The sequence below is a fragment of the Anabrus simplex genome, chromosome 11 (genome assembly GCF_040414725.1).
Source record: "Anabrus simplex isolate iqAnaSimp1 chromosome 11, ASM4041472v1, whole genome shotgun sequence".
Classification (NCBI taxonomy): Eukaryota; Metazoa; Arthropoda; class Insecta; order Orthoptera; family Tettigoniidae; genus Anabrus; species Anabrus simplex.
In genome coordinates this window covers 11,708,915-11,726,839 of record NC_090275.1, presented here as the reverse complement: position 1 = coordinate 11,726,839, position 17,925 = coordinate 11,708,915, and the positions used below count along the sequence as shown (strand labels likewise).

General features: G+C 42.2%; 1 protein-coding gene across 2 annotated transcripts in view; it reads right to left on the bottom strand.

Annotated features, from left to right (window-relative positions):
* Positions 1-4,205: 4,205 nt before the first annotated feature.
* The window catches only part of Ork1 (open rectifier K[+] channel 1), a 223,157-nt gene continuing 209,437 nt past the window's right edge, over positions 4,206-17,925 (bottom strand). For both annotated transcript variants that reach the window (XM_067155657.2, XM_067155656.2), the window contains exon 8: positions 4,206-5,293. In XM_067155657.2, the coding sequence (XP_067011758.2) occupies positions 4,336-5,293 (958 nt within the window). In that variant the 3' untranslated portion in view covers positions 4,206-4,335. The remainder of the gene's footprint in view (positions 5,294-17,925) is intronic.

Below are 17,925 nucleotides of genomic sequence, written 5' to 3'. Positions count from 1 at the left end.
AATGTACTTCGCTTTCAACCTTCTTTTGTCATCGTGAAACTTCGTGTAATATTTGGTTTTCCCGGCGCTGTTTGTTGTTGGTGTTGTGTAATTTATATTTTAATTGTACTTTGTTGTGATACTACCGTAAGTAAGCATTGCCGCCGAATTGCAATATATTTGTTAATAATAATGTCTTTGAATCTTGTACGTACGGGAAAAGGTTCGAAATGACCCATACAACAATTAATTTTGTATTTGGCGGTAATGTAATAGATACTCGGCTCCATAACTGATTGGTAAGTTTCTTGTTCTTCAGAACTCGGGCCCTGAATTCGATTCTCAGCTGGATCTTGGAATGTTTATTAATATTGGAGAGGCTCGACTAAATCTCCGATCCTGCTAATTCCACAGTTAACAGAGAGAAGTTCTGATCGGCTTATCTCGTACTCTTTGGTCGTGCAGCACTCGCATGAGTCCTTCAAAACGAACATCGGCTCTTATAATTCGGAAACATTTTCTAAACCGATTTCTTTGTTTTGAAAGAAACTGAAATGGAAACAAATTTGTCCGTGATAGAGTGCCTTCAGAATTAGTTTTATCCAGTGTCAATGAAATAATTTCATGTTCCACTCTCCGTTCTAAGACAGTCGAAGTGCCACAATTTGTCCTGCCACAGGTCTCTTAACTGCCAACCAACCAGCTCTTAAAGTGGCTATGCATGTAGTGATAGAAACTCCTTGAACTTGCCTTACCTTCGGGAGCGAGTTTTTATTTATGGGTAGATTTATATTCGTTTGAAATATTCTTTCTGTGGTTGTTTATGTCCCCTAGCACGGGGACTGGGTGTATGCGTAGTCTTAATCATCACTTCATCCTCATCACGACGCGCAGGTCGCCTACAGGTGTCAGATCGAAAGACCTGCACCTGGCGAGCCGAAGTCCTCGGACACACCCCGGCATTAAAAGCCATACGCCATTTCATTCCATTAGACTACTATCAAAGTAAATTTCTTCTGGTTGAAAAATAACTTGATTTCACGCCGATGAAAGCAGAAATAATACTAAGTTATTGCATAGTATTCTGAATTTAAACAGTATTCAATATGTCTGTTGATTTCAACAATGAAATCATTAACAGACTTATCTCTGTCAGATTTTTAGTTTTACTTTACTTGGAGCATTCTAGAGTACTACGTGTAGAAATCATTATCATAATGAAGTCAAATAAATATGAGTAGTCTCTGGAAGTCAAGTTTGTCTGTCAATTGCCAAAATAGTACCTCAATGGTATATGATGTGTCCAATCACTTCTGTCGGGCTGAGTGGCTTAGACGGTTGAGGCGCTGGCCTTCTGACCCCAACTTGGCAGGTTCGATCCTGGCTCAGTCCGGTGGTATTTGAAGGTGCTCAAATACGTCAGCCTCGTGTCGGTACATTTACTGGCACGTAAAAGAACTCCTGCGGGACTAAATTCCGGCACCTCGGCGTCTCCAAAAACCGTAAAAGTGTAGTTAGCAGGACGTAAAGCAAATAACATTATTATTAATATTCCAACCACTTCTTTGACAAATTCCATTTTTTTTTTCTTGAAATGAGCATTCTGGTAGATGGGCAAGCCGCTGGCATATTATCAGTGCAATCTGGAATGATTCCTTCGCGTTCTTCTGTTAGAAGAAATGTATTTTTAACAAAATCATGAAGGAATGGAAGTGTTATCATTTTCAAGGTAATTTTTTTCCCTTTCAAACTGCTGGGTTCAAAGAAAACTTCCTTAGTAGGTTGTTCTTTACAGTCTTATATCTTGTTCCGATCGTAACCTACACGGTTATTCTTTCTCCCTAGTGCCACATTGTTCCAGCAAACAGTGGCGAACTAGTTAAGAATGTTCTTAATGAACATGCGGGACTCAGAACTGATTGTTGGAACAGGTAAAACTCAACTTCAAGAACGTCATCTACGAATTATGTTACAAAACACTTCCGACAGATGATCGATAAATGAGAAGTACATAATCACGCCGCTCATTGGTCAAATGTAATGTGCTTGTCCAGAATTCGTAGTCCCGAGACTCGGTTCCGAGCTTTAGTCGGAACAGCGTGAACTCACAGTTCAGAACGAGTTCTGGATGTCTGTTGGAACAGTATACTGTGTTATATGCTTCGCCAGTTCTAGAACGGTTCTCGCGCTTGTAGGAAAAACCTATTATAAAGGCTTACGGTAATGTAATTTTGTACCGCCAAAAAAATAACATCAGACCAAGTCGGCTAAACTTGTTCACACCGGGCGAGTTGGTCATGCGGTTAGGGGCGCGCAGCTGTGAATTTGCATCCGGGAGATACTGACTGTCAGCAGCCCTTAAATGGTTTTCCGTGGTTTCCCAGTTTCACACCAGGAAAATGCTGGGGCTGTACCTTAATTAAAGCCATGGCCGCTTCCTTCCCACTCCTAGGCCTTTCCTATCCCATCGTCGCCATAAGACCTATCTGTGTCGGTGCGATGTAAAGCCAGTTCTAAAAAAAATTCTTCAGTTGTGCCGTATCTTCTGTACGTCCTGACACCAGCACTTGTCACACACGCTAACTTCGGGAAATGACTTATTTGGTTTTAACACCAAACAAGAAAACGGCATCCTGAGTTCGTAAGGAGAAGCATGCCATTCCAAAACCGGACGACCAACTATAACGTATAACGTTCTCTGAGATACAGAAAATCACAAAACCCGCCAAAGCTAGCTCAAGGAAACGCTGAAGCGCACTTTTAGCTGTTAGGTTTTTTTTTTCTTTTAGTGTTGCCCTTTTTCTTCTTCTTAATGTTATCATTATTATAAAATTGTTTTGTAAACCATGTAAGGATTCGGGGGGGAGACCTAGCTCAACACGGGAAAAAACAGGCCAATAGTCATTCGATTGTTAAATATGCTACAAACATTGTTGAAAAATTCTGCACATATCCCAGTATTGGCATGCTTCCTAGCAATCAGAAGCAACTGCAATAATGTCAAAATTCTAATTATATCATCTTAAATTAAATTTCCCGCCTTTTTAACAATATATCACTGTTTCCCTTATAAGTTCCAAGTTTATAAGAATTTTCGTACTTTTCCTTTTTTTAAGTGTATATCAAACCCCCACCTACAAAATGAACCTCAATCACTAACATAGATTGTGATTTAGATATCTTTGTCGAGTTTTTATTCCGCGCACCTGAAAATACTAAAAATAAATATTTTATATAAAATCTAATACAAACCCCATTGACCTGAATGAGGTACAGATTGTAGGACAACAGTATGGGAAGAAACCCTGAAAAAATCGTTATTATCCGTGAAACAGTAAGAGAGTTATGAAGGAAACCGTGATATTTTGTTAAAAAGGCGGGAAATTTTATTTTAAGATGTTATAATTAGAATTTTGAAATTATTGCAGTTGCTTCTGATTGCCAGGAAGCATGCCAATACTGGGATATGTGCAGAATTTTTTTAACAAAATTTATAGCATATTTAACAATCGAATGAATATTGGCCTGTTTTTTTCCCGTTTTGAGCTAGGTCTCCCCCCTTAATAGACATTTAACGGTAATCTCTTGTTATATTATTTTCCAATTTTCAAATTTTTAAGAATGTTGAGGATTTAAGCAGTATTTAAATACAAATGTTTATAGGCCTACATTCCTAAATATTTTTGAGTGTTTTTTGATAGAAACTGATGATGTTTCAACGATATCTGTCAATCTATTTTAATGAAGTTGTTGTACGGCTCCATGGCTAAATGGTTAGCGTGCTGGCCTTTGGTCACAGGGGCCCTGGGTTCGATTCCCAGCAGGGTCGGGAACTTTAACCATCATAAGTTAATTTCGCTGGCACGGGGGCTGGATGTATGCGTCGTCTTCATCATTTCATCCTCATCATGACGCGAAGGTCGCGTATGGGCGTCAAGTCAAAAGACATGCACCTGGCGAACCGAAAATGTCCTTGGACACTCCCGCCACTAAAAGCCATACGCCATTTCATTTCAATGGAATTGTTCCTTTTTCGGGTATAATTCTGTTACCGTATGTTTTCTCTTTTCAGGCAGTTTATAAATGTATACATTTTAGTTTCGGCAGACTGAATAATTACATGTCTCTTCATACCAACACACGCCATTTCTTGAAAATAATATGATAAATACCCTTTGTCTTCGGGGAATGTACGGATAAACTACGTGAAATGGAAACAGTAGTGATTATAGTTAAGTCAGTAAAACATTTATTTGCGGTTAGAGACTGTTCTTCTGAAACTGGTCTGTACATTTGGTGATGCATCAGTTCAGATATGAAACAGAGACTGTTCTCTGGATGGTCACGAAGTTTCCGTTACGATTTATCTATGAACACATCTGGAACATCTCTCAAACTCTCATGACGAGTCCTCCGTGGTAGGAGGTTCGTATCACTCAGTTGACGTTGGAACATTTCCTGCCTGAGATTTCTGGTCCTTGTTGGAATGGGCGCTGGATTGGCTGTAGGTCGAACAGAGAACCTGCGGGAACCCCTTGTGAATGTCGGTGTGTTGGTTGGTTTGAGTGATGACCGTCTGTACGTTGAAGAAGGTGGCGGGGGCGGAGGCGGTGTGGTTGGTGTCGGTGGCCTCAGGGAAGACCTCCTCCTGTTGAGCAATGCCGGGGGTATCGGCCTCAGTGACGATCTTCGTCGCTGAATAGCAGATGCTGCCGGACTGTTTGGAGAAAGAAGGTTGGATCCTGCAGGCACCGGTCTGAGGGAGAAGCGGCGTTGACTGTTTATTTTTTGGTTGGCCAAACTCGGGGGAGGGACGAACAGTGAAGTGAGAGAAGAGTATGGCGGAGTTAAACTGGCAGTTCCCATCTTCCTGCGAGGAGCTGGCGGCTCTAGCCGGGAGTGTACTGAAGACAGGGCTCGGAAGAAGTCCGCAAGGGAAGTCTCCTCCAGCACTGAGTTGATGTCACTGTTACTGCCACCTGTGGACGAGAAAATACTTCTCCTACCCGCAGCAGTGTTCGCGAGGTAGCTCTGGAGGGGATTGCGTCCTCCAATTTGAGTCAGATAGTTGAGCTGGCTTGCTGTCATGGATGAAGTGTCTTCTTTGGACGGGAGACTGTCCTCTTGTAAAGACTGAGACCGCTTTGCCTTCTGGAAAAAGAACATGTCACTGAACGACCTGGTCTTCTTGCGCCTCTTCGTCGACCGAAGTGGGTTACGCCATTTTGATAACTGGAACAACGAAGATGAGAAACTGCTTCGTTTCTCGTCGGACATCTTCACTGCTTCCATCTCCTCCTTCTCTGTCTTCATGCTGAAAACAATAAACAAATTATATTAGGCTTATCCTACGTAATAATTACAGAACAGTCTTACAACTTCTAGTGCATGTCTGCTGGATACCAGATAACGGCCCTAACCAAATAATTGATTGATAGGTGGAGGCAGGTAGCAACAAGAGATGTTGTGGGCAAACAGAGGCGGCGTATTAAACCAATTTCTCAGCCTGAGAGTGGATAAATTCAGTTGAACTGTTCCTAAAATATTCATCAGAAATGAAAGAAAACATCTTATTTGGATATAATACGGTAGAAAACGTCCGCGGACCGAATCTACCCAGTAACAAAACAGCTCTACGAAGTAGGATCAATAAGTTCGTGGACTGGCCATCTAGTGTCGCTGTGGTGCACTATAGCGGAGAGTTCACACCACAGGATGTTGCCGTGACAGTTCCTCGCTAGTTGCGTGCAGAACTACGGTCTATGTTGTGAAGGGTAGTTGAATGTTAGCGGCGGAACTTCAGAATGTCGTATTTTGAGCAAATGGCAAATTTCAAGTTCTGCCAAAAATTAGGCAAGTCCACTAACGAAAAACGTTTGAGATGATAAATTCAAAATCGCCTGGATCACCACGACGGGAAAAAAGACGCGAAAAGGCAGGTCATGTGATTCTTGAACTGTTAGCGCCAGTCCACGAACTTATTGACTGTAGTGCGTACATAGGAGTACACTGTGTTGCCTATATTGTACTCGTAGGCGCGAGCGCATGAACTTAGCCAGTGTAAGCTGAGTGGCTTCAGCCTTCTGTGGCGAGCGGGCAGTAGGGTCCGCGCGCCTATCTCTAGCTGTCCTGAGTGGGTTATTGTTTACTAGAGTGAAAAGTAGCTTGTCTCGTGGCTATTTCACATCATGTTTATCTGCTTCAAATAGGTATCGTTACTTTATTGCTTCAGTTCTATCTTCAATGAACAGAAACATAAAGATGGGAGATAGTGCAGAGACTTCAATTCTATTGATTTTTCAGTGCCTCATTCTTCCGAGTGCCTGCTTTTCGAGCAACAAGTTAATTTAAAATCAAAAATAGACCTTCATGGGCTAATTATTTCTCAGAAAGATTTAAAAATGTGGAATAAGAAAAAACTTGGCACTCGTACATTTTATACGGAAAAGCATAGAATCATATATTTTTTTGGCTGAGAAAGCGAGCAGATTCCCCTCTTACTATATGGGTGGAGGGGGTGCACTTCCAGGGGTGATAAAAAGTTGCAATAAATTGAAAGAAAACTTACATATTTCTTCTTCTAATAGTAACGTGATTGTGTCTACGTCCCACTTACTACTCTTATTACGGTTCTCGGAGACACCGAAGTGCTGGAATTTTGTTCCGTATGATTTCTTTGACGTGCCAGTAAATCTACCGATACGAGGCTGACATATTTGAGTACCCTCAAATACCACCAGTCTGAGCTACTCAGACTGACTGTTTCTTTCCAATATCGCACCGAGTGCGTTATTCTCTCCGTCCTATATATTTTCCTTTAGGTTTCTTTGCAGTCCGCCTCTGCGGTATAGTGGTTAGCGTGATTAACTGCCACCCCCTGGAGGTCCGGGTTCGATTCCCGGCTCTACCACGAAATTTGACAAGGGGTACGAGGGCTGGAACGAGGTCCACTCAGCATCGGGAGGTCAACTGACTAGAGGTGAATTCGATTCCCACCTCACGCATTCGCGAAGTGGTTTTCCGTGGTTTCCTACTTTTTCTCTACGCAAATGCCGCGATGGTACCTGAATTAAGACCACGGCCTGTTCCTTCCCTATCCCTTCCAATATTCAACCCCACCCCAGGCCCCTGTTCAGCATAGCAGGTAGGGGCACCTGGGTGAGTCACTGGTCCTCCTTTTCATTTGTATCCCCAACCCGAAGTCTCACGCTCCAGGACACTGCCCTTGAGGCGGTAGAGGTGGGATCCCTCGCTGAGTCCAACCCAGGATTGTAAACGGATTAAGAAAGTAAGTTTCTGTGGAAGTTTTGTTTTCCTTGGTAATCTTAGTTTTATTTTCACTAACTAATTGTTTTTCAGGGATAGTGATGGATTTAGAAGTTTCTTTGTCAGCCGGTTGTTATCCATTCTGTGTAGGTGTCCGTAGAACTTTAATCTCGTCTTTCTCAGCGCATCTGTGATTTTTCTGACTTGTTAAATGTCCTGTTGTTTCTTTTTAATCCACATTCATTTTAAGAGTGTGATGCAAATATTTTACCATGGAAATGTTTTTGGACTGGGATTCTGTCGGGAATTAACGTAGACAGAAAACAGACAGTGTGGTAACCAGGGAACCAGTGTTCGTCATCTTCTTCTTCTTCACGTTACATACAGTTTCCACTGTCTTTGACTGGCGTTTCGTCGCTTACACACTGTAACGTCACCGTCTTCGTGATCTATGTACTGTAGCATAAGCTCATTTCTTGTGGTGAACCTCTACACTGCTGCCATCTGTCGCACTACACGTAAACTCGCTCTCTGTTATTATTTCTGAGGATTTTTCTCTCCTGTCTTTCGATGATTTTATTTGCGACCTCCCGCCAGTTGCAAGAAATGAAATTCATATTTCAAGCTCAAAAATCCCTTCGACTCGGCTAAGTACTTCCTGGTTTTGACTGACGTGACTGTCCGACTCGTTGGCTGAATGGTCAGCGTACTGGCCTTCGGTTCAGAGGGTCTCGGATTCGATTCCCGGCCGGGTCGGGGATTTTAACCTTAATTGGTTAATTCCAATGGGTGGGTGTTTGTGCTGTCTCCAATATCCCTGCAAAATCACACACCACACTTAACACTATCCTCCACCACAATAACACCCAGTTACCTACACATGGCAGATGCCGCCCACCCTCATCGCAGGATCTGCCTTACAAGGGCTGCACCCGGCTATAAATAGCCACACGAAATTAAATTAAATTAAATTACTGACGACTAGCTGCAAACACACGTTTACGCAGCTTTCTCTGGTACGTCTAAGATTTTACAGCCCCCAGAAGAGGAAATGTAAGAAATTTAAATTGGACTTCTCGCTGGCTTGCCGATGGGGCCTGAACGTCCAATCTGTCGCTGTTCAGTCTTACTTTGTAGAATGTATTCAAAGCCAGTGACCCAATGCTCTTCAGATCTTCACTGATGGCTCAAAAATACCCTCATCTCCTGCAGTGGGATGCGCTTTTTACTGTTCCACAACTGAAGAATCTCGTTTATTTACTTTACCAAATGACTGTATTATTTTGTCAGCAGAAGCTGTTGCCATTTTCAAAGCTGTAGCATGCAGTTTAATTGTTAAAAAATGATTTAGTATTATTAAGATTTATTTGGGAAAAAATGTAAAGAAAACACAGATAATTATATGTAGTTCCGGAAGAGGTATCCTGGACTGTACAGCTTAGTTAAAATCCAGGAAATACCTCATAAGGATAATGTTGTATACTTTCAAAGATATATTTAAGTAACTATTAAAGAATATGTCTGTGCTAGTAAACTATAATTGAATGTGGTATCAGTTACAAGTGAGTTGCATTTCGAAATTGAACAGAACCAGTGGCATGTGATAGCGATGGATGCGATGATCGGACGGTCTCTCCCCCAGGTTGGTGGCCATCCGTGAATGGGTGAGAGGGATGTCCGTTCCTTGTTTGCAATCGGTCCTGTGGAGTTAAATATATTTGATTTACCGTAATTAATAATTCTGGTCGCATGTGAGTGCAATGGTCGCGGCGGGCGGACCTTCTCCCCCTCCCCGGTGGGTGGTTGTCCCTGACTTGTGGGGGGGGGGTCTGTTCGCTGTTTTTATAAGGATGTATAATGGGGTATGCAACATATACTAACATTATGTAACTGTTAACGAATTTGAATATCTTTGGATTTTTTGTATCTTGCTTTCGTTTATTGGTTTGTTTGGAGTACGTTCAAATTTAACTACATGTAATGTTTTAGAATACGCTCTCCCCAGTTGGTGGTCATCCGTGACTGGAAGAGAAGTGTATCTGTTCATTCATTCAGTTTAAGTGTTAAAACTTCAGCAGTTCTTATAATTACTGACTCTGTCAGTCTCTTGAAGACTCTACAGTCAACTGCTACATACAAACTAACGGTTCATCAAATACAGGTCATTCAGAGATTTCGACAACTTACACGTCTCAATATTGAGGTGCACTTTATTTGGATACCTAGCGATAAAAGCATCATACACAAATAATATGTTGACCGGCTCGCTAGATCAGCAACGCATTTGGGCGAACGCCCATATTCACCAGTGTCAATTCGAGACGATGTGCCACATATCAAGCAGCGTTCCCGGACGCAAATTCAGGTAACGGGAAAAACAATACACTGTAGTCCAACCATACCCTCCTCACTCACCATGTCGCCGATACGTCATTTCTCTTATTCGCATGAGGTCCAAAGACGCCAGTTTTGAAAACCATCCCTAGCGGATAGGAGTCCTAAATTCGCCTTACTGCTCCTATTATCTTCAAACAATCGCTGATCTAATCGCATTTTCTTCTCGTGCCATCTTTATAATGATAAAGATGTTGATTCCCGTAGGGAACCTGAAATATTAGTTCCGAATGAGTAAATAGTTGGTACGTTATTGGACATTACAAATTTTCCAGCTAATTCATTCCTGGTTGGCAGCGTTTCGCCCCAGTGTGCTAAGTTGGGCTTATCAATTGGTAAATAGCACACCTATCAAGACTCATGGCTAGTGCATACCGTGGAGGCCACTGCGTAGGCTACCTGAAGCCACCAGCAGTGCCAATGCACTATGAGAGACTTTGTCTCATTTTCAAAAATTGATGCCTGCCTGGCCATCAGATTAATTCCCATAGGGAATGTGCAGCGGAAAAAATGTATAACATCTTCGCTTTCATTGAGCTTCCAACTCAGCACACAGTGCACTTTATCATTCCAGCAACCAGAGATGTATAATGCAATCGCCATATTAAAAGACATCAATTTAAGACTATAAACTTCGACGTGCTACAACATCGGAAAAAATAACCAAACATACTATAGTTGCAGATGTCAAATTCCTTCTTTATTTCTCTGTGTATTTGTGTGTGAGAGAGCATTCTGTAAGGACTTCGGACGTAATCCAAGTACAATATTGTGGAAGATTCATATGTGTCTATGTATTTTAAGTGTATGTTTACTGTATTTGTAACTGGTCATTTGATCTGGTACCTAAAGCCAATACATTTTTTTTTAAATCTGGCGCTGTGGATAGGTGTTGTCTGGAAGGCGATGTAGTGTGTTGGTAATGGTGAAACCACATACGCTGTCTGGTCTAACGTCCATGCCCAAACGTTGATGGAAAACCAAACCTCGTGATAGGAACGTTGCGCCGTACAGCTTGGGGGATTTTTCTTAACCACACGTACATGTGGCAATTTAGTCCCGCATGAGTTATTTTATGTGCAAGTAAATCTACCGACACGAGGCTGACGTATTTGAGCACCTTCAATAACTGAGCCAGGATCGAACTGCCAAGTTAGGGTCAGCCCGGCAGAGGGCACTCTAGGCATGATTCTGATGTTACTCTTCCTCAGAAAAGAACTGAAAAACAAATTTCCGTCCAGGAACACCAAGATGAAGTGCTCTGATCCATGGCCAGCCAAGAAAGATGACGACTTGTCTAACCTCGTACGAACACATCGAACGTTTTCGGTGCCGGAAGGATTGAGAAAGCAGTGGCCTTGGTCTTAATTAAGGTACAGCGCCAGTATTTGGCTGGTGTGAAAATGGGGAACCGCGAACAACATCTTCAGGGCTGTCGACGGTCGAGCAAGCGCTCACAGCCAGCTCGCTCGGTCGGAAATCTCTGAAAGAAAAAAAATAATGTGGAATGTGACGGGGTCAGAAGAAAATTATATAATTATATAATATAATATAATTATATATATTATATAAGTGATGAGGCGTTCAAAGAGAGAGATAATCGCGTGTCTATTTGGATGCAGACAGATTCTGTGGGCTGCTCATGTCTCCAGAAAGGTCAACAGCAAGGGCGGTAACGGATGAGACCTTCAAGAACAAGATGGAGAAGGACCGAGGGGAGCTAGAAGTAGATACAGACTGGACAGCGCGTGATCTAAGCTAGATATGTATGTGCAGGATGGAAGATAATTCATTCACTGAAACAGGTCTGTTACTATCTGGTGAGAAGTCTGTTCGCATTGTAACCCACACGGCAGCAATATTGAGCCTGGAGAGGCGACAACCTGCTCTACAGCAGTGATAACTCAGGTGTCCCTGTACTGGAACGGCTGGGAGTTAAGGCGGGAACTTGTCCGTGCACGCCGTTAAGCGGCTATGTATACCTTCCAGGCGTTCTGAATGGCGATACGAACAAACTTTTATCCCTACCAGGTTGATCTTAGCGAGAGCAGCTTGTCCCGCTATGCAGGAATATAACTTACTTTATCAAATGATAAACACTGATGTACCGTGGTAATGGCCTATCCGACCTCCCTTTGTCAGTTCTTGTTCTCATTTGACTTTGGCGGTATTAGGCTTTCGATGTCTAGGGAGTCTTTCTATTACCGATACCTTCATTTTTCGAAGGATAGGAACTTTTCTTTCTTGCGTCTGATTAGTGTTAAGTGAGGGTGGTTGCCCAGTTGTACTTCCTCTTTAAACAACCACCACCAAGAACAATATCCTTTACGAGTCTGTTGAATTTATTTCGAAGTAATCTTCTTCAGAGTTTAGGCTGCTTTAGACTCCCGGAGAAAATAGGATTTCTTAGTTACCGAAGCCAGCGGTATCAGGTACCGGCTGCTCTTCACTATCCATTTAGTTGGATAAAAATTATTATTAAATTCATAACACTACCTAATAAAAACAGCGGTAATTATCAAAGAAAGCCACAGGTTGCGAAGTAAACAGCACAGGTATCTTCGATTGTAATCTGGCACAGTAGCTGGCCTAATATCAAATTGAAACGTGTTAATCGTTTTTAAAGAACTACGAGCTTGAATACGTTGATATAGTTTTGAAGAACTGTTGAGATACATACACCCCAGTGCAGTCCCTGCGTGTCAGCAACCTCTCTGCATCACCTGTGCGGCGGGACGGTCTACAGATTCTTTACACAGTCATTAGCACCACCACCACCACCAATGACATACTAGGTGGGATTTGAAGCATTTATTGGCGTTATGACTTCGCTCTCAGCAGAACTTTATTAAACGTTCACGTTACATGTTGTTCGTTATTGAATGGATCAGCGACGTTATAGTAACAAGTCGGTACATACGTTGTTAGATAACAGAAAAGTCGAACAAATGGTTTTCATTTTGTGGGGCTACATGTGTGACATAATTTACGCAATATATATTCCATCCCTAAAACAAGATATCACAGTTAACAGAAAGGAGATATTGTAATACCGTCGGGGTCGGAAAAGAGCAAGTGTTGACCAAGAGAGGTTGGATAGCATAGATGAAAGTGATGAGCCTGGCACAAGTAAGTGGAGGCAATGTCAGGACTCAGCTAAGGACCCCGCGGTCGCCAACCCATGCTCCCAACTTAAGGGGAGGTTGTAAGTTCTCCACTGGCAATAAATTGAGGAACTTTGACTGCAATTCTTTCAGAAACCATTAAGCCTATGAGGTTGAACTTTTATGTAGTTTTCGATACAAGCTGTTTCAATATATTGACTTTTTTGTTTCAACACTTTTGGTCCTGCATTTATTTACCTAAGTTCGAACAAATACGTTAATGTAATAAAGTACAGAAAAATACTCGTTTACAAATGAAGCTTTACTCTTGAGAAGTAAAAAGAATAAAAAGAAGCTATGTACAATATAATGTACATGAGGACTGATTGAGTTAATTCTGAGTGAAAGGATTATTTTCTACATTGTTTTTTTTTATTTTACACTAACTTTACCCCATATTTTCCCATAAAATATTTTATGACTTCCATCATGAAATTATAAACAAAAGACTAAAATATCAAAAACACCACAGCTAAGTATGGAATAACTGTAGAAAATTTCGTACATCTAGGTAAAGAACTTCCTGAGAAGATGCAACAATAAATTACCATGACAATATTTTGAATATTGTCCTTTTAATGCATGCCACTGCCATATGCTGGATTTTTACTCGTCATTTCTGGTTCACTTCAGCTTTCTGGCTCTCTTTGCCACATTTTCCGCATCTAAATCAACTTTTGAGCCTGCACCTTGTGAATGTTCAGCGCATGTCTCATCATCGTTCAGAATCTACCCCACAAATTCCTGTTTTGGATCTTTCCTTTCTTTCTTTCTTTTTCTTGAACATTTTTGTTGGTGCATATCAACCACGAGGATAGAAACAAACTTCGACCAGCTCATGTAACCGCAAACACTAGCGTACCAGGATCGGCCGATAGAGGGGTGATAGAACATGGCACAAGTGAATTATGCTGATATTCAGATTGCAGTAAACTAGAACAAGAACAATACGGTCAACAGTTAACACTTTATAATCTAAAATCCAACTTTCAAGACTTCTTAGAAAAATATATTCAACACATTTCATGTCTCTGAATGTGTATTCAGTTTATTTTTTATTGTCAGTTTATGTTTATCAGACTGGCCAACACACAAAACTCCCCTAGAGCGAAAATCTCAAACAACAACAACGAAAAGAGAACTAATCCAGGAAACAGAAAATACCGCAGTTCTCAGGACTGAAGGAACAAATCTATATCTCTTATATCACGTGGTATTTGAATGGAATTTGGGGTACTTTTTCAGCAAAAAACATTTGCACAATAGAAATGGACTTGAAGCTATCAAAATCATAAAATATCTAAAAGTTGCCAACCCAAAATGGCTTATAACCTTTATTGAAGAGCGCCTGGGGTTCTGTTTGAAAGACCAGATTACCTTAGCGACAAGACAAAAGTCTACAGACTGCCCATTTTATAGCGAATACCGGCGGACAACCAGTAATCATGATCGTTAAGGCGTCCAGTAGTTTGCCGGATCGATTTCCGTCGGTCGAAAACATTTTCGCCATCAGAACATTGGCCAGCATGGTAGGAGAGGTGGTGGTATACAATTTCTATTCACCAGATCTCGTACCAAAAGCCTCTTCGGTGTTGGTATAGAGTGAGGCCATTGGTCCCTTTAACCCTTGGTGCTATTCGACATGAGTAGGCTATGTGCTCCCACCGTGTTTCATTCCCTCCCTTCCTACTGATATATGTCACGTCGTTCATTTCATCTCATTAACTCCTCTGATGAGGTTGACGTCGAGAAGGGCATCAGGTCGTAAAAACTCGCTACGGAGATTCATTTCATTTCATACTCGACTCCGTAGGAAAACGGGACAAGGGTTGGACACGCACCGACGCACAACTGGACGACCTTTAAAAGCTTGTCGTAAGAGAATAAGGCCGAAGCTAGTCACGACATGACTCAGTTCATTCCTGACGAAACATGACGTTCTGTAACAGGATGCCGCTTCTCAAGTTGGTGTTAACGGTATCTCACATCCTCTAGGAAAAGTCTTTCGAACTAACATACGGGCGTTTCCATTGGAAGTGTGAATTGACTCCATATCTTCTTTCTCCTGGCTTTATCCTGTAACAGGGCCAACGCCATATGACAAGCTCTTCTCATCACATCGTGTCCTTAGCATCAGCAGCGAACAAACCAATCAAGGCCAAACGTTGCCGGACTTTAATTTCCACAGTCAGCCTGGTCGTCCTCTATGCATCCTGTTCTCTGAATTACTTGCATCGTGTGATCATTCTCTGAACATGGCCCCTTCAACCAGACCTTGTCGATGATGTTGATTGACTGCACTTGACACGGACAACTTCATTATGACACCTCTCGGCAAATGTGATGCCAATGACCCTCTCAGCACTGTTCCTCCCTCCACCCTAAGAGCCCAGCATTCTGCACGTGTTTCAGATAGATACAGCTCAGTAGTTGCGTGGCCTCGAGTAGTATCAAGATTTTTGGTCCTATCTCCGGAAGTATCGGCAACTTTTCTGCTGTATCTGTGGAGCGGGTCAGTCTGCTCGAAGGCTGAAGACCTTGAGTACTGGAATGAAGGAAACGCTCTTCATGCTATTTCGTTACTGTGTAGTATCATTGTACTTTTTAAATATGTTCAAAATACTCACCTCTTTTTCCGCATCCCCCTATGGGTGGGGGTGGTAGAATAACACCTACGGTAACCGCTACCTCTCCTAAAGAGGCGACTAATAGGGGCCCAGGGGTTCTTAACTTGGAAGCGTGGGTTGGCGTCCACGGGGCCCTTAGTTGAATCATGGCATTGCTAACGCTTATTTGCGTCAAGCTCTTTATTTTTCGTCTATCTTATCCGATCTCCCTTGGTCAACCCTTGTTTCTTTGGCACACTGACGGTATTAGATTTGCGAATACTAGGGAGACTTTTATTTGCAAGCCCTTCGTGGCCCGTGGCTTTCTTTGGCTGATGCCTTCATTCAACGAAATGTCGGACCTCTTCCACATTTCCCCGCTGATTAGTGTTGTTAGAGGATGGTCGCCCAGTTGTTCTTACTCTTAAAATAATAATAATAATAATAATAATAATAATAATAATAATAATAATAATAATAATCACCATTACTCTTGTTCCGTACAAAACATTTGTACACACTACAGAATGGAGGCTGTGACAGTTTCACTTGTTGTTGTAATCTTTCCCACAAGATCGTCACGCATGAATTCCCTCATAATAAATCCATTTCTTAGTTAGTACACTAACAGTACTGTATATCCACTAACTGATCGTTACTACTGTTCGGTCTCGTGTTCGAGTGGATCACTCATGTCGAACGAGGCCTAGCTCTTCGCACAGTCCACGAAATGCATTTCATTATCATTAAGTGCAAAGGGAAGGCCAACATAATGTACATTATACACATAGGACGCTGTGGTCCATGATGTTGCACACCAAACTCACTGACGCCGGTGAGTCGCGTCACCTCGTCTGCTTAGTGCTGCCCTCTAACGGACAAACATACACATGGCGTTGAACAACTACAACATTACATCCAACCGGAACGTTTACTAATGTTCTACTGTCAGGAAGGTCATAATGTGCCTTCATCGAATGCTAGTGTGTTGTGGAATATGAATCTTCAGCATTCGCGTTGATTTAGAGTAGACCGTCCCGCTCCACAGGTAACGCATACAGCTTGCCAACATATCGGAACTTTGGACTTAACACGAGTCTGGTTTGAGCTGTGGCAGAGAGTGGTTCGCTGTAGTCTGCCTTCATTGCGTGTGACGTTGGGGCGTTAATATTTTCCAGTAAAATAAAGTAAAGTGATAATGGCAACCAATAGCATTAGAAGAAATACAATAAAATGTACATTTACCGACAAGACAAATAAAACAGGGCCAGCAGAAATTCATGAGTGGATTCAGCAAACCTTAAAACTTAAAGTTGATCAACTGGAAGCCATTCAACTCGACAATCTGGAAAGCGCTGTCTATAACTAACCAGTAAACTATTGATGGGGAAGATATTACTAACTACAAACGGAAAATCACAGGTACGAAAATTTAATGGTTCCTTCTCTGATGTTGTGCAGATGTTGATAGTAAATTGGTCAGAATAATGGATCTACCAACAGAAATGCCGAACGAGAAGATAATGTCATTTTTAGCAAGTATGGGAAAGTAAAGGAAATAAGAAATGAAAGATGGTCTTCAACCTACATCTACAACATTTACAGTGGTATCAGAGTTATGCGAATAGAACTTAAAACTGCCATATCACCAATCGTGGCAATCGAGGGATATAACGCGCAGGTAATATATGAAGGGCAACCTATATCTTGCCTTTACTGCAACGCTACGGATCACTTTAGACAAGATTGCCCCATAAGGCGAGGCGAGAACGACAACAAAACAGGGCCCAGATTATTCAGTGAGATAGTTGCGAACAGGGAACGTCACATGGATTCACCCGCTGTATTAGAGCTGAATACTATACCCACACCGGTCAATGCCTGGAAAACAGGTTGCAGGTTTTCATTTTCTCTATACCCAGAAGCATACTTCACACAGACAAACCTGCCTCAGTACAAACATAGGCTGCAGAACAACACGAAGTGGATGAGTCACTCACTCCAATACCTTATCGCCAACACAAGCCAGCCTGGCTTTCTCACCAAACGACCAAGCAACAAATACAGCTATCAACACAAGACGAACACGAGCAACAACTAACATCCGATAATAGTCAACACAAGAATGAAGGTCATGTCAGAACGTTCTCTAATACACAACAACGAAATTGTAAACACACCTGTCAGAACTTTATGCCAATTGCAGGGCAGACTGACGTCACTGAGGTATGCTCATGATGTGAAATGCGCAGCTGTAGCGAACGATAAATGGGACACGGCGTTGGCGAATGGCCCACTTCGTACCGTGATTTCTCAGCCGACAGTCATTGTAGAACGTGTTGTCGTGTGCCACAGGACACGTGTATAGCTAAGAATGCCAGGCCGCCGTCAACGGAGGCATTTCCAGCAGACAGACGACTTTACGAGGGGTATGGTGATTGGGCTGAGAAGGGCAGGTTGGTCGCTTCGTCAAATCGCAGCCGATACCCATAGGGATGTGTCCACGGTGCAGCGCC